This window comes from Pristiophorus japonicus, chromosome 2 (assembly GCF_044704955.1).
Source record: "Pristiophorus japonicus isolate sPriJap1 chromosome 2, sPriJap1.hap1, whole genome shotgun sequence".
In the NCBI taxonomy this organism is placed as follows: Eukaryota; Metazoa; Chordata; class Chondrichthyes; family Pristiophoridae; genus Pristiophorus; species Pristiophorus japonicus.
The window spans coordinates 314,785,506-314,800,168 of NC_091978.1; the positions used below are offsets into that span (position 1 = coordinate 314,785,506).

The 14,663-nt window shown below is 42.9% G+C and overlaps 1 protein-coding gene across 1 annotated transcript in view; it reads left to right on the forward strand.

The window, feature by feature from the left end:
• rapgef2b (Rap guanine nucleotide exchange factor 2b) overlaps positions 1-14,663 on the forward strand; it is a 710,204-nt gene that overhangs the window by 469,685 nt on the left and 225,856 nt on the right. The window contains exons 7-8 of the mRNA XM_070871784.1: positions 2,659-2,790; positions 12,068-12,245. Of these exons, the coding sequence (XP_070727885.1) occupies positions 2,659-2,790; positions 12,068-12,245 (310 nt within the window). The remainder of the gene's footprint in view (positions 1-2,658; positions 2,791-12,067; positions 12,246-14,663) is intronic.

The following is a 14,663-nucleotide window of genomic DNA, read 5'->3' on the forward strand; positions in this document are numbered from 1 at the left end:
GACCCGGGTAGGCCGGGATTTCAAGGTCAATATTTATTTGTTAATCCCCATGGTGGACTTCACAGATTAGCCCAATCCTATGCACTCTTCATCTGGGGTCACTAGATAATGATTAGGAGCAAAAGCGCAGCTGTATTTTTTTTTTCTATCCCTAACTCTAAGTTGCTGAGACCAATTGTGTTATTCCTCCTGATACTCAGTGCAAAACTGGGAAATAAATCTTGGCCATCTGGTTCTCAGTTATACTTTGCCTTTAAGAACTGACCAATCGGGGGTGGGCGGGGGGTTGGTGGGTACGGAGGGCCCGATTGTCAACTTCTTTCCTCTGCAGCAGGATTGGGGATATGATTTGGTAGCATATGTGATACTACTTCCACCACCTGCCCCCCATAACATCGCCCAGCTTCGTACCTGCTTCAGCCCATCTGCTGCTGAAACATTCGTCCATGCCATTGTCACCTCCAGAGTTAACTATTCCAATAATCTCCTGGCCAGTTTCCCATCCTCCACCCTCCATAAAATTCAGCTCTTCCAAAACACACTATTTGCTTCCTTTTCTGTAGCTGGTAACCTGGAAATATGTAACTTCGTAGAGGAATGACCATCAGCAACAATAATTCACATTTATATAGTGCCTTCAACATTGAAAAATTACCCAGGTGCTCCGTACAACAGTGGACATAAATAGATGCCAAGTCAGAGGAGATAAAACTTGGTTAAAGAAGTCGGTTTTAAGGAGGGTCTTAAAGGAGGAAAGGGAGGTGGATAAACAGATGAATTTAGGAAGAGAATTCAAGAGCATTTGGCCAAGTTGAGTTGAAGGGAGGGGAGGATGCTCCAGCGGCGATAGTTGGAAGAACAGATTGTTCTTGGAGGAGGCTGGCTGTAGGACTGGAGGAGGTTGCAATGATAGTGATGAAGGGATTTAATATTGAGGTTAAGAATTTTAAATTGGAGTTTGAGGACTGGGAGTGGGAGCCAGTGTAGGTCAAAAAGGAGAGGAGTGATGAGTGAGCAGGATAGGGACGGAAACCTAATTGGAGAGATTCAAACATGGAGTTGCAGGAAAAATAGGCATGGATTTGGGAGGTGTCAACACATTCAAGGACTCTGGAGAGGAAAGGGAGGTTATAGATGGGGGTGGCAGTTTGTAGGGACAGAGGGCCTAAGACTTCAAATTTTGTGGAGGGGATGGATGATGACTGTTTTGAAAGGGAGGTGGACAGTACTGAGGAGGAGGAACCATTTACAGTGTCAGCATGGGGGTCAGGAAGGATTGAGTGATTAGTGGTTTAATGGGAATGGGGGTCAAGGGAGCAGGAGGTGGGTCTCGGTCAAGAGGAGCTTGAAGAACGCATATGGGGAGATAGGAGAGAAACTAGAGCAGGATGCAATATTAGGGCTAAGGGAGTTTGGCCTTTGGAGATGTTTGACTTGATGTACAAGGTGAAGGGGAAGCAGCAGAGGCAGTTGAATGGATGGCTTCAATCTCTTAACAAAATGGTCTTTGAACTTCCAGCACTTGGTGCTGTTCAAAATTGAAAAACTACCCCTCATATGTAGCAGGCAATCCTCAGCTGAATGTATTTGAGCATTTTAGTATGGAGATGGAATTGTTATTTTAGGGATTTTGTTTTTGATATAATTACCCTACATAAAAATTAATGAAAAATATGTCAAATCTACCATTTCTCTGAAGTAGCTGTTTTCCCCCCCTTTTCATTAGTACAAGTTGAACCTCTCTTATCCAGAACTCCCTTATCCGGAACCACCCCTCATCCAGAACCATTCCCAGCCACGGGGTAGCGCATACGCAGAACTCCGACATGAACAAATTGAAGTTCTTCCTCATGCTGACTCCCACAATTACTGGCTGACTCCGCGAACCACCCGCACCACCCCCCCCCTCCCCATATGATCTTTCTGCCGTACTCCAAGCCCCAAGCCAGCCAGCCGTGATATCCCCTTATTTGACCACCCCTCAAACGGAAAAATCCTTTATCCAGAACAGTCTAGGTCCCAAGGGTTTCGGATAAGGGAGGTTCAACCTGTAGTATGAACACAGTTTGTGCCTTATTGGACAGTGTATGTTTCAGGGTTTTATAAGAAATAGGAGCAGAAGTCGACTATTCGGTCCTTCGAGCCATTTAATAAGATCATTGCTGATCTTTTACCTCAACTCCGCCTTGCCACATTGTCCTTATAGCCCTTGATTTCCATTCATTTTCTCATCTGACTTGAATGTTGCTAACTACTCTTGTTGATTTTTGTAATAAAGCGTGGTTTGATAGATAACAGATGATTTTTACTGTAGTACAATTGATGGCATATTTGGTCTTTCTATTTCACTGGTTCCATTCTGGTTCTCATTTAAAACCAACAGTTTTACTTATTTCAAGTGAGAGCAAAAACAGTGATGATGTCTTAAAGATGTTAGAATGGCAGTTTTGTTAGGATATTTAAAATTGTATCATCTATTTGAATTTTTGGTGAAACTATTTTAAATTTCTAAATATTTCTAAAATGTGCACGTGGAATTTTGTTGCTCGCCATATTGTTACGATTGGCATAATAGAAAGTATTTTATGAGAAATGCATAACTTGAATAAGTTTCAGTCTCTCACTTTTATATTTCTTTATCCTTTTCCCCTTGTACAGCTTCCTGCAGATTTCACCAAATTACATCTCACAGATAGCCTCCACCCACAGGTGTCTCACGTTTCCTCCAGCCATTCAGGATGTAGCATCACCAGCGACTCTGGCAGCAGCAGCTTATCTGATCTTTACCAGGTAAGTGGGTTGTTTTTTAATGAAGAATTTAGAATGGGACACTTAACAAATTTTAATGCCACTTGATTTTAGACCTTGAAGAAATGGCAACTAGTGCACCATGTGTGTTTGAGTAGAAAATCTCTACTTTTGATTCTGGATCAGGTTAAAAGGAATGATCAAACTGACTGAGAACCACACTGTTACATTTGACCTTTGAACATTCTAATATTTTAATATGAGCTTCTGCTCTAGAACCTATCCTGGGCAACTGGAAATTAAAATTAAAAATACAATTCTTTAAAATCCCAAATGCACTACTGTAATAAATAACACATTTGTGTTTATTTAAAGACCAGGGTTTATGTTGATACTTGGCTTCATCTCAGGATCAAACAGTAAAAGGGAATACTATTTGAATGGGGAGAAATTGCAACATGTTGCGGTGCAGAGAGACCTGGGGGTCCTTGTGCATGAATCCCAAAAAGTTAGTTTGCAGTTGCAGCAGGTAATCAGGAAGGCGAATGGAATGTTGGCCTTCATTGCGAGAGGGATGGAGTACAAAAGCAGGGAGGTCCTGCTGCAACTGTACAGGGTATTGGTGAGGCCGCACCTGGAGTACTGCGTGCAGTTTTGGTCACCTTACTTAAGGAAGGATATACTAGCCTTGGAGAGGGAGCACAGAGACGATTCACTAGGCTGATTCCGGAGATGAGGGAGTTACCTTTTGATGATAGATTGAGTAGACTGGGTCTTTACTCGTTGGAGTTCAGAAGGATGAGGGGTGATCTTATAGAAACATTCAAAATAATGAAAGGGATAGACAAGAGAGAGGCAGAGAGGTTGTTTCCACTGGTCGGGGAGACTAGAACTAGGGGGCACAGCCTCAAAATATGGGGGAGCCAATTTAAAACCAAGCTGAGAAGGAATTTCTTCTCCCAGAGGGTTGTGAATCTGTGGAATTCTCTGCCCAAGGAAGCAGTTGAGGCTAGCTCATTGAATGTATTCAAATCACAGATAGATAGATTTTTAACCAATAAGGGAGTTAAGGGTTATGGGGAGCGGGCGGGTAAGTGGAGCTGAGTCCACGGCCAGATCAGCCATGATCTTGTTGAATGGCGGAGCAGGCTCGAGGGGCTAGATGGGGCTAGATGGCCTACTCCTGTTCCTAATTCTTATGTTATTATGTTCAAACAGTTGCATTTCCCTTTGCCGCCTAAGAAATAACTATATAGATCAAATATATGTGTGCTCTCTTTTCCTTGCACATGTACCAATCCAAGTTGATGGCAAGCAACTGATGCTGAAGCTTCTGTCAATGGTTCTCTATTACTAGCAAGATCATCTCCGATTGACTCCTTGTAAAGAAGCTAATAGTCTCTACTTGGAATGGACTATATGGGGCTTAGCCCCAATTTCAGGAGAGCTACACCTGCTTGAAGCAACAGTGTTCTTTTTAGGTACCATCAGTTAGTTATACAAGAAATGCTTACTCACAGTATGACAGCTCTGTTCAGTTTATGGTGCAACAATATGGGTCTCACTCGCAACTGCTTGTTTTAGCAATACCATATGCTTAGTGAATAGTTTAGTACTTCACCTTGCTGATTACCCACTCTAGGGAAACATTTTATTCTGTATGCCGTACTGTGAATAATTATAACCATCTCATCCAGCTGCAGATTCAATGCGGAACTTGTGCAGCAGAAGTAGTAATTTGGCAGTGTACCTTTACCTATATTCTCCCTATGTGACTTGCTGTCAAATTTTTTGTTTTATAATACTCCTGTGAAGCGCCTTGGGACATTTTATAACATTAGTGTCGCTATATAAATATAAGTTGTTGTTGAGCTAGGTCTGTCACCGATGCTATTCATTTATATGGATGGATTTACACTTACAATCTCGAGTCCATTCCCATTTTACACCTGTTGCTACCCCATTCTGAAGCTTTCATAATTATTGTCTACCATTTACCATATCATCTCTAGCTTATATTCAGTATTTTTTGTCTGAGATGAAAACTTCAACCATTCAAGAAGGTAGATGTGAACTGTGAGATGTTTTACACCAGTTCCTTGCTCACGAACTTATTCTTCCAATCATTGCTGGCTACTGATTACAATTGATTGTTGGAGGAGTCTGTATTTTTTAATACATGTTTGATTATTGTCTTATGTCTTCACACTACTGTTCTTTCAAAATCTAGAATTAAAAAATATTGGGTGAAGTTTTGTTTTAAAAACCTTATCTAATTCATCTGAAGTTTAATAGTGTAAAATTGAAGGTTTCAGGTTAAGCTGGCATACAAAATACCCATCTAATTTAAAAGTGTGATCATAGAAGATTCTTTAAGTATTTTCATATTTCAATTCAAAGTATTTAAGAAGTGTCAGAACATTTGCATTTCAAAGTTATTAACAGCAGTGAATTATAAGCTTATTACCAAATCAATTTTCTATGAGTTCAAAAGATATAGATACTGTTTATTTAAGATGCAGCAATTTTAAATGTCTTATTATTCATTCATATGTAGGCATTGCCAGTATGGGCAGCATTTATTACCCGTTCCTAATTGACCTTAAAACGGTGACTTCTTGAACCGCTGCAGTCCGTGTGGTGAAGATACTTCCGCGGTGCTGTTAGGGAGGGAGTTCCAGGATTTTGACCCAACGATTAGGAAGGAACGGCGATATATTTCCATGCCAGGATAGTGTGTGACTTAGAGGGAAATTTGGAGGTGGTGGTCTTCCCATGTGTCTGCCGCTCATGTCCCTCTAGGTGGTCGAGGTCACAGTGTTTGGGAGGTGTTGTCGAAATAGCTTTGGCGAGTTGCGGCAGTGAATCTTGTAGATAGTAAAATTTGCAGCCATGGTGCACTGGTGGTGGAGGAACTGGATGTTTAAGGTGGATGGAGTGCCAATCAAGCGGACTGCTTTGTCCTTGATGGTGTTGAGCTTCTTGAGAGTTGTTGGAGCTGCACTAATCCAGGTAAGTGGAGGGTATTCCATCACACTCCTGACTTGTAACTTGTAAGTGGTGGAAAAGCTTTGGCAAGTTGGGAGGAGAGTCACTCTCTGCAGAATACCCAGCCTCCGTCCTACTCTTGTAGCCACAGTATTTATATTAAGGTTCTGGTCAATGGAGACCAGCAGGATGTTGATGTTGGAGGATTCAGCGATGATAATCCCATTGAATGTCATGAGGAGGTGGCTAGACTCTCTTGATGGAGAGGATCATTACTTGCCACTTATTAGCCTAAGCCTGGATGTTATCCGGATCTTGCTGTATGTGGGAATTATTGAGGAATTGCGAATTCAACTAAACACAATTACCATCAGTGGACATCCCTACTTCTGGCCTTATGATGGAGGAAAGGCCATTAATGAAGCAGTTGAGATGGTTGGGCCGAGGACACTGCCCCGAGGGACTCCTGCAGCGATGTCCTGGGGCTGAGATAACTGGCCTCCAAACATCACCGATCATCTTCCTTTGTGGTATGCATGACTTCAGCCAGTGGAGAGTTTTTCCTCTGATTCCCATTGACTTCAATTTTACTAGGGCTCCTTGATGTTACACTCAGTCAAAATGATGGCAAGGGAAATCACGCTTGCATCACCTCTAGAATTTAGCTCTTTTGTCCATGTTTGAGGCTGTAATGAGGTCTGGAGCTGAGTGGCCCTGCCAGACTGAGCATCGGTGAGCACGTTATTGGTGAGTAAGTGCTGATTAATGGTGTTGTCAACGACACCTTCCACCACTTTGCTTATGATTGAGTAGACTGATCGGGTGGTAATTGGCCTGATTGAATTCGTCTTGCTTTTCATGGACAGGACATACCTGGGCAATTTTCCACTTCGTCGGGTAGATGCCAATGTTGTAGCTGTATTGGAACAGCTTGGCTAGAGGCATGGCTAGTCCTGGAGCACACGTCTTCAGCACTACAGCCAGGATGTTGTCGGAGCTCATGGCCGTTTCTTGATATTGTGGAGTGAATCAAATTGGCTGAAGATTGGCTTCTGTGATGGTGGGGACCTTAGGAAGAGGCAGAGATGGATCATCCACTCATCACTTTCGGCTGAAGATGGTTACAAATGCTTCACCCTTCGCTTTTGCACTCATGCTGGGCTCCGCCATTGTTGACGATGGGAATGTTCATGAAGCCTCCTCTTTTTAGTTGTTTAATTGTCCACCGCCATTCACGACTGGATGTTGCAGGACTGCAAAGCTACGATCCAATCCGTTGGTTGTGGGATCGCTTAGCTCTGTCTATGGGGCATGCTACTTCTGCAGTTTAGCATGTGTTGTAGCTTCACCAGGCGGGCACCTCATTTTTAGGTACTGCTCTTAGCATGCTCATTGAACCAGGATTGGCCCCTTTGCTTTATGGTAATGGTAGAGTGAGGGCTATGCCAGGCCATGAGGTTGGTTCTCACTCCACCTGCCACAAGCCAGTCTAGTAGCTATGTCCTTCAGGACTTGGGCAGTTCGGCCAGTAGTGGCACTACTGGGCCACTCTTGGTGATGGACATTGTAGTTCCCCCACCCAAAGTATATTCTGCGTTCTTGCTACCCTCAGTGCTTTTTCCAAATGCTTTTCAGCATGGAGGAGTACTGATTCATCAGCTGAGGGAGGGCAATAGGTGGTAATCAGCAGGAGGACTCCCAGGGCCACTCCCTCCCCACAGTATACTTCTGTGCCATCAGCACTGGTGGGTCTGCCTTGCCAGTGGACAGGACACACTCCGAGATTGTGATGTGACTTTGCCGTGTCCAAATCCGAAGCCGGGTTGTCCATCCGGTTTTATTCTTACTGTAACTTTTTGTAGCATTTTGATACAATTGAGTGGCTTGTTAGGCAATTTGGGAAGACAGTTAAGAGTCAACCACATTGATGTGCATCTGAAGTCACATATAGGCCAGACTGGTACAGAGGGCAGGTTTCCTTTAGTGAACCAGTTGGGTCTTTATGAAAATCCGCTAGCTTCATGGTCATTACTAATGATACAAGCTTTATATTCCAGATTTTTTAAATTAATGAATTCAAATTTACTGCCATGGTGGATTAGAACTCGCGTCTCTCGATTATTGGTGCAGGCCTCTGGATTAGTAGCCCAGTAATATAACTACTATGCTACTATACCTCGTGCCAGCTAAATAGACTTGTCATGTAAATCAAGCATAATGGAGCTGATTGGTTTATAGAATATATGAAATGTACCTTGTTTGCAGAATATGTGATATGTACAAGATATTTATGAAAAGCTTTCCTTTGGAGATTAAATAATTGAAAGATTGCTTCACTGCTTGATTAATTGCCTATCAAGGAAGCATAGACTCAGGATTATCACTGGAAAAGCAGAGGGGAAGTTTGAATGAATTTTCTTTACACCATGATATTGGAACATGGAATGCTTTACCACAAGTGACTATTGAGGCAGAAACAATAACATCATTTAATAAGGAATTGGATAAGTACTTGGAAGGAATTGCATAAAAGGTGTCTAAAATAGTATAAAACTTATCTGTGGCTCAGTTTGTAGCACTCTTGTCTCGATGTCAGAAGATTGTGGGTTCAAGTCTCGCATCAGTGACTTGAGCACAAAATCTAGACTGACATTCCAGTGAAGTGCTGAGGGAGTGCTAGACTGTCGGAGGTGCTGTCTTTCGGATGAGACTTTAACCGAGGCCCCGTGTCCCCCCCCCTCAGGTGGATGTAAAAGATCCCATGGCACCATTTCAACGAAGAGCAGTTCTCCCCGGTGTACTAGCCCTCACCCAACATCACTAAAACAGATTATCTGGTTATCATCAAATTGCTGTTTGTGGGAGCTTGCTGTGTGCAAAGTGGCTGCAGGGTTTCTTACATTACAACAGTGACTATACTTCAAAAGTACTTCATTGACTGTAAAGTGCTTTGGGACGTCCTAAAGTCATGAAAGGCACAATATAAATATCTCCCTTACATGGAGAAAGGGCAGAGAAATGGAATCAAATAACTGTAGTTGCAGAACTAGCTGAGGGACAGGCACAATGGTCCAAATAGCTAAGTCCTATCCTGTTACTGAATCTATAAGCAGTACAATAAATGATAAAGCAGTTGTTAAGTGGTCTTTGGAAGGAACAGACTTGATGGCTCTAATGGTTTTTCCATACTTTTTTGTGTTCTTTTTACTGGAAGGTTTTCAAGTTAAATGTGCACATTCAAAAATATCTTGCCAGAGTAAGATAATGGTTCCTCTAGACTCGACTACTCCAATGCTCTCCTGGCTGGTCTCCCCCAAAACGCTGTTCAAGCTAGCTCAATTGAAAATTTCAAAACTGAGATTGATAGATTTTTTTTAGGCAGGGGTATTGAGGGTTATGGAATCAAGTTGAGTAGATGGAGTTATGATACAGATCAGCCATGATCTAATTGAACGGCAGAACTGGCTCGAGGGGCTGAATGGCCTACTCCTGTTCCTCTGTTCCCACATTGCAACATCTAAATTTGAGCTCATCCAAAATGCTGCCCGTGTCCTAAGTCATACCACATCCCGTTCACCCATCACCCCTGTGTTCACTGACTTACATTGGCTCCCGGTCTGGCAATACGTTAATTTACAAATTATTATCCTTGTTTTCAAATCCCTCCATGGCCTCACCTCTGTAATCTCCCCCAGCTGTACAACCCTCAGCTCTCTGCGCTACTCCAATTGTGGCCCTGATTTTCACCACTCCACTATTGCTGGCCGTGCCTTCGGCTGCCTTGGCCTAAAGCTCTTGAATTCCCTCCCAGAACCTCTCCTCCTCCTCTACTTCTCTATCCTCCTTTAAGATGCTCTTAAAAACCTACATCTTTGACTAAGCTTTTGGTCATCTGTTCTAATGGGCTAGACTTTCGGCTTCATTGTCGACGATTTTCTCGACGTTACAGCTGGTTTTCCGCCTGGCAAGAGTTTCCACGTAAGTTTTTGCCTTGGTATCGCCCACTTCTGAAGTCGCTCGCCAGGACCAAACCACCCACGTGCAATGTCGAGAACAACCACCTGTTTGGCCTCAACCGCTGATGTCCAGATCGTCAAGAGAACCGCCCTGTAAAAGCTGCTTTTACAGGGCGCTATGGGGGGACCCTGTAAAGAAAGGTAAGTTAAAAGTTCTTTAATTATTTTTTTTAATTTATCACGGCGATTAGGGTTAAAACTGTCTTCGGAATGCTTTTTACGTTCTTATTTTTTTTTGAAAATTAAAAAAAAAAGTTTTCCCCCCCTCCCTGGCCCAACTGCCGCCTCGGATTAAATTTTACTACTTACCGTCCATTCCGGTAACGACTGTCCATGTTGCTAACTTTCCACTTACCCGCCGAGAAAACCGTCGACAATGAGTGAGCAACTCCCATTTTCTCGCCAGGCGATTAGTTTTACTTACTTTAAACTTAAATGGAAATTCTCGCCAGCTTTTTTCACCGAACGTTAGCAGTTCTTCTTAGCCGGCAATCGGACGTTGAAGGCTTTCAGGGAAAGTCTAGCCCAATATCTCATTATATGGCTCGGTGTCAAATTTTGTTTGATAATGCTCCTGTGAAGCGCCTTCGAATGTTTTAGTATGTTAAAAGTGCTATATAAATCCAAGTTGTTGTTATATAACCTCTATTCACTGGAATCCTAATGTACCTTGAAACTCAAGGGGTTTTGGGCTCAATTTTCCCCAAAGCATTTTTTTGGCGTACTTGAAGACTTACGCCCGAAAAAAAACGGAGCAACTCCTAGCCAAAATTGAGCCCTTTGTTCCTAATTTCAAACAACATCGCTTTGTGTGTTTAATGCAACAAGATTTACCGATCTGTTATTTTCTGTGCCATATCTTTATTAAAACAAGTAATTCAGATGCTTTGAAGTATCCTTTGTGGTAAAAGTATTGGAGCACATTACAGAAACCTGCATGTTACCATTTTTTTCATTAATGCACCATCTGTGTTTTTCGATTTTAATATAAGCTTTCTTTTCTGTACTGAATTTGCTATGATTTCATGTAGATTTTGCATATTAATCACAAATGATAAATTAAACAACTTGAATACAAACATATTGTTAGATCTATCAATATAAAATTACATGGAGTCTGCAGCACAGAAACAGGACCAACTGGTCTGTGCTGTTGTTTATGCTCTAAACAAGCCTCCTCCCACCCAGCTTCATCTAACCCTTTCAGCATATTCTTCTATTCCTTTCTCCCTCATGCTTATCTAGCTTCCCGTTAAATACATTGGCCCCGAGTTTCCACACGATAAAAAACGGGCGCCCCTCCGAGTTGGGCGCCCGTTTTTCACGCTGAAAACGGCGCCGGAAAAAAAATGCGTGATTCTGGAGTGCCCTGCACCTCCATGTCTGCTTGGCGCGGCGCCCAGGGGGGGGCGGAGCCTGCCACTTGCGCCGATTTTGTAAGTGGGAGGGGGCGGGTACCATTTAAATTAGTTTTTTTCCTGCCGGCAACCCTGCGCGTGCGCGTTGGAGCGTTCGCGCACGCGCAGTGTAAACGAAACATTGGCACTCGGCCATTTTTGTAGTTCTTTGTAGCTGTTTAATTTTTGAACATTTTTTAATAAAAGCACATTGCCATCAGCACTGAGGCTTCTTGCAGCAGTGAGAAGGCTGCAGGAAGTCTCAGAAAGTTGAGGCAGTCGTTTCCCGACGGCCCCCCCCCCCCGCCCCCCCTTGCCGTCGGGAATGGCTGCTGAACTTGTGGCTTCCTGCAGCCTTCTCACTGTCTCCTTCCCCCCCCCTGCCCGCCGTCTGGAATGGCTTCCTCCCCCTGCTGCGTTCGGTCGGTCGGTCGGGCCCGCACTCCCTCCCCCCCCCCGCGGGAACGAATGGTTGCCTGCCTCCTCCCCCCCACCCCGCGGGAACGAATGGCTGCCTCCTCCCCCCCCCCCCCCCCCGCGAGAACGAACGGCTGCCTCCCCCCCCCCGCGGGAGGCCGGGATTTCTTGGCCATTTAAAAGAGTCAGTAGGTAGATAGGAAATGATTAACCTTTAATAGGAGAATCCAGAAAAAGGGAAAATAATCTTAAATTTGAGTGACGATTAGGCAAAACACCATACAACAGGTTGTGAGAATGTGTAAAACACTGCCACAGAAGACTATAGATGCAAAATCAATTCAGGTGTTTAAAAAGTGAATAGGTACGTGGAAAGTAATGGCATTAAGGGATATGGAGAAACAGCAAGGAATTCCCTAACAAAATGATGAAGCCGACTTTTGTTCCTTTGTATCTATCATTGCTAATCATGATCATCTTATGTTTTTTTTTATTTCGAAGGCCACAGAGAGTGAAGCTGGGGATATGGACCTAAGTGGCCTGCCAGAGACTGCAGTAGACTCTGAAGATGATGATGATGAGGAGGACATTGAGAGAGCATCAGATCCACTAATGAGCAGGGACATTGTCAGAGATTGCCTGGAGAAAGATCCTATGGATAGAACAGATGATGACATTGGTGAGTCAGTGTGAAACTGGGAATAGGCAACGAGATTTAAATTTGAAAACAAGGATACATTCTTGAAGGTATTTTGAGACATTCTTTAGTGTTATGTTATGAATGTAATGATCTGTACATGGAATTAGAACATTTTATAGCACAGAAGGGAGACTATTCTGTCCAGCATCTGCGCTGGATCTCTGAAGGAGCTAGCCACTTAGTTCCACCCTCTTGTCCTTGCCCCTACATCCTCTCAAGTTTTTAATTTTTAAAATATTTAATCTTTTCAGTAATGGTGGTAGAAGGTGGATTTTATATATTTTGTTAATTTAACTTTCTTTGCCCATTTATCTTTTCTCCCCTGAAGACATTAATTCCACACTAAGGTACAACTCCAAAGATGCCTGTTGGCTTCTGGTATTTAACCCAAATAGAGATTCACAAGATAATTACGGCTGATAGGAGGCCATTTGCTCCATCTAGTAGTATCCTAAAGCCCTGCCCTCGTTACAGCATCCATTTGGTTCCTGAACAATTCCAGTGTTTTCAATTCTGATACTCTTGTTTGAAAGATAATTACATGTATTGATCACTCTTGAAGTGAAGAATAACTTCCTGTATCAGTCCTAACTGTAATTTTTCTAGTTTGAACCAGTGTTCACTTGTCTTACTCACGCAATTTACTTCAAAGTGGTTTTCTGGAATTATTTTTTCCATACTGTTAACTATGTTATATACTTCCATAAGATCATCTCTTGGATGCCCCTCTTTCAAGATTGAAAGGCTTACATTGCTCCAATCTATCCTCATAGCTCAGGCTTCTGACACCAGGAAATGGCCTTGTGGCTGCATTGCCTTCAATACTTGAACATGACTGAAGTATAATCTAGTTCAGTATCTCTCGTCTGTCTTGATTTAATCTAAGAGAAATGAGTTACGGGGTATCATAAGAACTTAAGAACATAAGAAATAGAAGCCGGAGTAACCCATACGGCCTCTCGAGCCAGCTCTGTCATTTAATACGATCATGGATGATCCGATCATGGACTCAGGTCCACTTCCCTAACCGCTCCCCATAACCCCTTATTCCCTTATCGGTTAAGAAATTGTCTATCTCTGTCTAAAATTTATTCAATGACCCAGCTTCCACAGCTCTCTGAGGCAGCGAACTGTACAGGTTTACAACCCTCTGAGAGAAGAAGTTCCTCCTCATCTCAGTTTTAAATGGGCGGCCCCTTATTCTAAGATCATGCCTTCTAGTTCTAGTCTCCCCTATCAGTGGAAACATCCTCTCTGCATCCATCTTGTCAAGCCCCCTCATAATCCTACACATTTCGAGAAGATCACATCTCATTCTTCTGAATTCCAATGAGTAGAGGCCCAACCTACTCAACCATTCCTCATAACTCAACCCCCTCATCTCCGGAATCAACTGAGTGAACCTTCTCTGAACTGCCTCCGAAGCACGTATATCCTTTCTTAAATATGGAAACCAAAACTGTACGTAGTATTCTAGGTGTGGCCTCACCAATACCCTGTATAACTGTAGCAAGACTTCCCTGCGTTTATACACCATCCCCTTTGCAATAAAGGCTACGATTCCTTTGGCCTTCCTGATCACTTGCTGTACCTGCATACTAACCTTGGTCCCGCTGTACTACAGTTCTTTGCAATTTTTCTCCATTTAAATAATAACTTGCTCTTCCATTTTTTCTGCCAAAGTGCATCACCTCACACTTGCCAACATTATACTCCATCTGCCAAATTTTTGCCCATTCACTTATTCTGTCTATATCCCTTTGCAGATTTTTTTGTATCCTCACAATTTGCTTTCCCACCCATCTTTGTGTCATCAGCAAACTTGGTTACATTACACTCGGTCCCTTCATCCAAGTCATTAATATAGATTGTAAATAGTTGAGGCTCCAGCACCGATCCCTGCGGCACCCCACTAGTTACTGTTTGCCAACTGAAAAATGACCCGTTTATCCCGACTTTCTGTTTTCTGTTAGCCAGTCCTCAATTCATACTAATATATTACCCCCAACCCCGTGAACTCTTATCTTATACAGTAACCTTTTATATGGCACCTTATTGAATGCCTTCTGGAAATCCAAATACACCACATCCACTGGTTCCTCCTTATCCACCCTGCTTGTTACATCCTCGAAGAATTCCAGCAAATTTGTCAAACATGATTTCCTTTTCATAAAGCCATGCTGACTCTGCTTGATTGAATTATGCTTTTCCAAATGTCCTGCTACTGCTTCCTTAATAATGGACTTCAGCATTTTCCCAACGACAGATGTTAGGCTAACTGGTCTATAGTTTCTTGGTTTCTGTTTGTCTCCTTTTTTAAACAGGGGCATTACATTTGTGGTTTTCCAATCCACTGGGATCTCCCCAGAATCCAGGGAATTTTGGTAGATTACAACC